Source organism: Citrus clementina, unplaced genomic scaffold (assembly GCF_000493195.1).
Source record: "Citrus clementina cultivar Clemenules unplaced genomic scaffold, Citrus_clementina_v1.0 scaffold_6, whole genome shotgun sequence".
Lineage (NCBI taxonomy): Eukaryota > Viridiplantae > Streptophyta > Magnoliopsida > Sapindales > Rutaceae > Citrus > Citrus x clementina.
This window is the reverse complement of record NW_006262139.1, coordinates 12590831-12598592: the sequence shown is the minus strand read 5'-3', so window position 1 is coordinate 12598592 and position 7762 is coordinate 12590831. Positions and strand designations below refer to the sequence as shown.

The window sequence follows — 7762 nt, the reverse complement described above, 5'->3', positions numbered from 1 at the left end:
TAAAGAGTAATTAAATTGAGACATTTAAAAAGAAATCTACTTGAAAGAATCAGAAAGGAAAAAAAATTAAAGAAAATTAATTAAAACAAATCGAGGAAGATGCAATTTAATTATCCATCATGCATGCATTCAAGTGGAGCACTAGGAAGAAATTAAGCATACATGCAGGTGGAATTCAAGCAGATCAAATCGAAGCCAATAAAATTAATCCATGCACATGCAGACAAAGAAGCTTATCTCGTGGAGATAAATGAAGAAATTGAATCTAATTATTCGGTGGCTTACCCTTATTGGCCTTGGAACAATTGGCAATTGCACGTGCATGACATTGTATATTATGGAAAGCAAATTAGTCTATAAGAGAGTGCCTGATGGAACGAGCTAATAGAGAACCAATCACCTTAGAAAGCCCAAAACAACATAAAACTAGAAAGCCCTTATTTTCAATTTTTTTCGATGTTAAATTATCGCAATTTTGGGACGCAGTATTATGTGGCCTTGTAGAAGTCTTCCTTAAAACCCTAACTTCGGCTTGGTGCTTTTCCTACCCCTATAAGATAGATGCTTGATAGCTAAAAAACTATAACAGGAAGTAAATCTTAAGATCCTAACTCAGATAAGAAAACCCTACTTCTAACTCTTAAAAGAGGGAAAGATCTTCAAAATCCTGCCCTATAACACAATAATTCATGCCACCTCCTAGAGTAAGATTTCTAAACCTTGTTAACTAGATTTTATCTCGAAACCTATATATAAAGCACCCCATACACACGAGGGGATCTTGTTATGGCAACCTACCCTAAAATAATTATCAACAACCTGTCAGCTATTTAGAAGCCTTTAAACAACTATCGTTAGAACCATTCACCATCATCTTTTAACAAATGATCTCTTTCTTGAACAAAGATTCTACCTAAGAAAGTCTAAATTAACTATCCTGATTAACTTTATACTACCAAAAACACTATAAGAATATATATATACTTCCTAGATTGTAATCATTCCATAATAGCATCCTTAAACCTTAATGCACATGAGTGCTTTGTAATAGTTTCACAGCCACATTAGATACTGAGGCAACATCCCAAACTCGGTTCTCCATTATTCACTTGTGTAATCTGCCCCCACACTACAACTTACAGTAGATTTCTAATCGTTTGAAAAACAAAACTCTCTCCAACAAGTCAACCTTTGTCAAAACTTCAACACGAGTTTATCCAGATCAGATTAATGCCTAGATAATATTGTGGACTCTTTTGAATTTTAAATAGAAAGGCAGGTTCACAGACCATATCTAGTTCAAATCACAAATCAGGCCCAAATCCTATTCTCTGTTAAAAAAGAATTATCTCTTGTGAATTTGACAAAGACACATGCACTAATCGAAACCCCACTAGAACAAAAATTTATAAAGTTGTTCTCAAAATCTTTTAAGGTAAATATGGGAGCTACTCAAGCATATTTGAGGCCTGACAAACTGTCAATGACAAACTTACAGACAAAGATTTTTTTTTTTTATTGAACTTATTGTAGGGGCGTAGTGGCAGTTAAATAGAAACAATTACTATATTAATATATGTAATTATTTAAATACATTTTTTCAAAGAAATAAAAATAGATTAAAGGTTAAAATCATTAAGTATTAACAAAATTTATATAATCTTATTCTCCTTGTTATTTATTATTATTATTTTTTTTGTAAACACCATTGACCACACCAACATGAGCGTTTTTGTTGGGTTGGTTTCATTTTGCAAAATTGACTGGGCTGGACCCATTGACCAAGACCAAGAAAGCCAGCCGTTCTGCCTGACAAGACCAATCACGGGAAAAAAAAAATGAAAATTCCTTCGAATTGAAAAAAACGACATCGTATCATCCCACGAAAATTAACCCCAAATCCCGCAACATCTCTGATCTCTCTCCCACCCAACAACAACCAGATCTGAGATCCCAATTTCCTACGATGGCACTTTCGTCCGAATCTAACTAACTCTTAAATTCCTCACACCCCTCCTTGCATTTTTTACACTAGATCGCCTTCACAACAATTCTCCCGCGGACTTAACCCCACCGGCCAAAATGGCGAAAATACCCTTACTCCTCCCACTCTCCGTCCTCCTCCTCTCTCTCCTCTCCCTCTCCACCGCCGAGATCAAATCCCTAACAATCACGGCCGACTCCCGCCCGATGATCCTCTTTGAAAAATTCGGATTCACTCACACCGGCCACGTCAACATCTCCGTCAGCTCCGTCTCAGTCGCCTCCTCCTCCGCTGCTCCTAACCCTAACCCTTCCCGCCTTGGCTTCTTCCTCCTCTCCGAAGAATCCCTCCTCCAAGTCCTCGTCGAGATCCAACAAAACCCTAACTTCTGTGTCCTCGATTCTCATTACATTCTCCGTCTGTTCAACTTCCGCGAGCTCTCCCCGCCGCCGCACTCTCGCTTCGAACAATCATACCCGGTCACCGCTCCCAATGAGTACTCCCTCTTCTTCACCAATTGCGTGCCCGAGACTCAGGTCTCCATGAACGTCAAGACCGAAGTCTACAATTTAGACCGGGATGGTTCGCGGGATTACCTCTCCGCCGGTCTGACTCAGTTACCTTCGTTGTTTTTCTTCTTCTCGGTTTTGTACATCGGCTTTTTCGGAATCTGGATCTACATTTGCTTGACGAATAAGCGATCCGTTCATCGGATTCATTTGGTGATGGGGATTTTGCTCATAATGAAAGCTTTGAACTTGATTTGCGCAGCCGAGGATAAGCATTACGTGAAAGTCACGGGGACGCCGCACGGATGGGACGTTTTGTTTTACATATTCCAGTTTATTCGTGTCGTTTTGCTCTTCACGGTGATCGTTTTGATCGGGACGGGGTGGTCGTTTTTAAAGCCGTTTTTGCAAGAGAGGGAGAAGAAGGTGTTGATGATTGTGATTCCGTTACAGGTTCTGGCCAACGTAGCATCAGTTGTGATTGGTGAAACTGGGCCGTTTATTAAGGATTGGGTGACTTGGAATCAGGTGTTTTTGTTGGTGGATATTATCTGCTGTTGTGCGATTATTTTCCCGATCGTGTGGTCGATTCGGTCTTTGAGAGAGACGTCAAAGACTGACGGGAAGGCGGCGAGGAATTTGGCCAAGCTGACTTTGTTCAGGCAGTTTTACATTGTTGTGATTGGTTACTTGTACTTCACGCGAATTGTGGTGTTTGCGCTTAAGACCATCGCTGCTTATAAGTACCAGTGGGTGAGCAATGCAGCTGAAGAGCTGGCGAGTTTGGCATTTTATATTGTGATTTTCTATATGTTTAGGCCTCTGGAGACCAATGAGTATTTTGTTCTTGATGAGGAGGAAGAGGAGGCTGCGGAGCAGGCTCTCAGGGATGAAGAGTTTGAGCTTTGAATTTGGCAAACTGTGACTATACTTTGCAAGGGTGACAGCTGATAGCATTAGGTCTGCTGTTGATGCCCCGTGATTTTTCTTTTTGGGTATTTACTTTTTTATGTTATAATCACTCTTATCTTTAATATAGTGTCTGTACTCTTTTAATGGAATTTTTTTGTGGCATGAAGGTGATAAAGAATTCTTGATAGTAGAGTTAGTGCTAATGTACTTGTTTATGCATGTAATTTGTCTTTTCAGATTTTGTGGCTATTCATTAAATCCATACCAATTCTGATCACAGAAATAGTCTTGGCTTTCTGCTGGTTGTTCCTTGAGAAGGTTGATTACATGCCCAAACAAAATTTTTGTTGTTAATTGCTGTTGAGTTGGAAAAGTAAGCATGCAGTATTATTATTTGTTAGTTCAAACGTTATGCAGATTTTATTCTTGTTAGTTAGTTTGGAGGATAAAGTGTGTTATATTATTTTACATCTGATGTAGTGGTAGTTTATGATAATAAAAATTGGCAAAGAGCTGTTAGTGATAATGGATTGAAATGAAATAGGCGTTAAAAACTAAATGGTTACTTGGCAATGAGAGCATATCGGAATTGACAAGCATGCATTTGCACAAGTGTGTGATTTCTTATGCTTGAAATTGAATGGGTCAAATTTAATATCTGCAAAGTCATGGAGTAGAAGTTGTCTTTCTTTCCTTCCCTTCCATCCCCTTCACCATTAAGTTAATATCTTAATTGTCATCAAAGTTACCGCTCTGTTTAAACAACATTTTCACCTAATAAGTATTATTTGATATAACTGATCTTTTTACATCTCTTTTTGAATAGTCTTCTTTGAAGTTCTTCTACACACATTTTTGTTGGCTAACTGAAGAAAAGCTTTGTGCTGTAACTTAATATATATGGAGTGAAAATGTGGGTACAAAGATATTTAATTTATCATTTGCATTACTTTTACCACCTTGTTGACCTGTATCACTTGACTATTTGGGGGAGATGGGAATGGTACTTTGTTTGTTATTAGGTTAGCCTACTAGTAGGGCATGTCCACACACATTGTTTTCTTCATGATGTGCAATTCTCATACCAGTAAGCTGTGATCTTTTTTTATATATGATAACATTAAGTTTGGTCTTTAAATGTGTGTATATTTGGGGAAATGAATTACTCTAGAAAAAGGAAGGCCTAGTTGCAAATTTGGAATACAATTGCAATATTGAGCTTGAAATTTTGTTTTATTGAGATTTTAATCTGGAAGTGAGGTTTACTTATGTTAATAATCTGACTTGAAGCTTCATTAGTTGTTTTGACCATGAGAATCTCACCTCACTATTTGTTACTTTGTCTGGCTAGAGATTCCAATGAGTATTCTCCTCCCAAAATAATTATCTTGATTGTAATTACATGTCCTTCAAATTTAGGGGGTGTATCATGTGTCACTGTTTAGCTCAAGTGTGACAAACATCTTGCTGATGCGAGAAATAAATTCTTCTTAAAACCGTAAGTGTAAAGGGGGCTCTGTTGGTTAGTTGAGGTTTTGGCTGTCGGAACATTAACTACTTCCCAATGGGTCTCAGTTGTGTGTTATCAAGGTCCTGTTGCCAATTGCTTATTGGATTTACCTTAAAACTACATTTTGCCTCTACTGAAGGTTCTCCCTGTTTACCTGGCACTGAGCTAGCTTGTACATTAAGTTGCAAGTTTGCTATTTGATATATGAGGAAGCCATGCCTGATACATCCTTTTATAACTTCTATATCTTTTGCAGAGCTCCTTTGCTTCGAGTATCTTCATATTTTTTGAAACTAGGCCACCATTTCATTTTAGCCAGAGGGTGATTCACTTACTTTTTGAAGGTTTTCTTTCTAGTGGTTATTCGCATCTGGAATTGTTATTCCTAGTTAGGCTCTTGGAGGCCTTGCAATCTATATAGGGATGCGAGGGGCTCCTGATTTTCGACTGTCTTTGGATAGTGATGCCTATACATTGGTCAGGTGCGCTTAGGGGGTAAGTCTAATTCTTTTACCCAACTCTGGGGCCATTATCCGTTTTTTGCTATTTTGACACCTAGAATATACAGGACCTGTTTGGGATATTCCCCTAGAATTGGCCTGGGGGGCAGCTGCGCGGTGGCAGCGCAGCTGCCCCAAACGGATCTATAAATTTGAAGACTATTTCAATTTGGTATTGTGTCAAATGTTATACAAGGAGTTTAGCCGAGCTGAAAGGTATCTATGCTGATTTAAATAATCATTTAATTTGTTTGATCTCTATTTCTTCTTTGCATGTGATGCATGAATTCTGTTTCTTTTGTTTTCCAATTAAATGAGTTTTTGGCAAAGTTAGGGGCACCCTCGCGCTGATGTGGTTAAATTTGTTGTTTCCGTTGGAATCATGAACGATGGTGCCGTTTTTCATGTTCATTAATCAGAAGAAACTGCATCATGAGTTTCAATGTCTAAAATATCACCATAGATGTCTATTTTAGCGCCGGTCTTTGCAGATTTTCATTTTGATACCGGATGGAGCCGGCAGTGCATCTTGTGAGACCTGTCATAACTCAATTTTTAACCTTTCATATCCATGTATGTTTGGAATCACATCAGTACTGTGTTTGCCTCTCATCCAAAATTTCTGTTGTTTTTTCCCTTTCTCGAATTTTAATTTGATGGTACATGAGTATTGTAGGATTAACTTCCATTGTCTCGAAATCCTGCCAAATTGCTCAACGCCTAGGATTGGGAGATATTTGAATGCTCAAAATTGGAGCTAACAAAATTTGACACGATTTGATTTTCCGATATGAATAAATGGATAGAAATCATTAAATTTGACACAATTATTAAATAAATCGGGTCTGAATTGATGCAATTTTTTTTTTTGGTCGGGTTAGAGTTAAAGTTTTTGACTTATTTATTCAATTAATGACATGATTATATGTTTTATTTGAAATGAATTTGTAGGTTCTTGCTGTCAACAATTCAAATATTGGACATGATTTTTTTTTTTTTTAAATGATGAATATATATATATATATATATAGTGTTTCATTTACAAAATTGTATATACATTTAAAATTTTAATAGTGTAAATATAATATTGTGAGGCGTGTGTGTAGGAGGTTGTTCCACCATGTGCATCCCCGCGAGAAATGCTATTCCAATTTGGGAGTCTCATATTGGAACAGCACTATATATGTGTGTGTGTAAAGTGCAAAGTTTAATGTAAATTTTATTAAATATTTAGATATTAAGTAAATTATAAGATAATTTATGTATTTTTCATATAAATTATTTTGATATAATTATTAAATAGATTATATTTGGATCAGTTTAAATTTGACATGATATCAACATGACCCAGTAATTTATTTTGCCAGCTCTATTGAAAACTAATGCAATCGTGCATAAGTGAGAGTTTATTCAGTAAAATTGAGTATCAGCGATCCTTCTAGGCCCATTTTTCCCGTCAAGTGGAATCAAACACTAGCGAGTGAAGGCTGATTTGGTACGTAATAACCATCTTTCATTCTTCAAACGCAAAATACTATGCAATCAATCGGCTTATAAATGACATGTTTCTTGATAATTATTTTGCTAATAAACATGATATAAAATTATTTGAACATAAAATATTAATAAAAATAAACAAATAAGACGTCATAAATGCGATATAAATAAATAAATAAATTCTAAGTATTAAACAAAAAAAAAGAATATTGTTATAAATGGTCAAAATATTTTTCTCAGTCTGATTATAGGTAAATTTTGCGAAAATTGGGATTTTTAATCCTTTGATTTTAGGACTACATTTGAATTTAGTTCAGTCCATCAGTTCTACTTAATTTAATCCAAGTACGCATGCCAAAATGAGATAAATATTTTGTCCTAAAATTTAGTCTATTCCTACACTTACTCCAGTTTCCAAAGATAGCCCTACGTTTAATTATTAATTTTGTACAAGCCTCTATTTTCTTTTTTTTTTATTAAAGGGGGTTTATCAGAATGAGCCAGATAAGAAAAAGATGGGGTTGAGTAACCCCAAACATGTCTTGCAAAATAATAGAATAAATACCCACAGGTGGGCTAGAGAATAAATGTAAACCATAAGGAACTGAATGAGCCATATTAGCCATGAAATCTACAGTTGAATTCGCTTCACGAAAGATGTGAGTGATAGAAATTTGCCAGTTTCTTCTTAATAAATCTCAGATAGCAACAACTAAAGCATAGAAAGCATTAGGCAAATCCACCTACTTAGAGATCATTTAAGTAACACAAAGGCTGTCCACTTCCACCAAAAGACGTTTTATGCCAGCATTCTAGGCAAGGGTTAAGCCTTGATACAGACCCCAAAGCT

The 7762-nt window shown here is 36.3% G+C and overlaps 1 protein-coding gene across 1 annotated transcript; it reads left to right on the top strand.

The window, feature by feature from the left end:
* Positions 1 to 1838: 1838 nt before the first annotated feature.
* Positions 1839 to 3580, top strand: LOC18039903 (protein GPR107). The gene has a single exon (XM_006428917.2). The coding sequence runs from the start codon at positions 2083 to 2085 to the stop codon at positions 3400 to 3402; it is 1320 nt and encodes a 439-aa protein (XP_006428980.1). The 5' UTR covers positions 1839 to 2082; the 3' UTR covers positions 3403 to 3580.
* The last annotated feature ends 4182 nt before the right edge of the window (positions 3581 to 7762 follow it).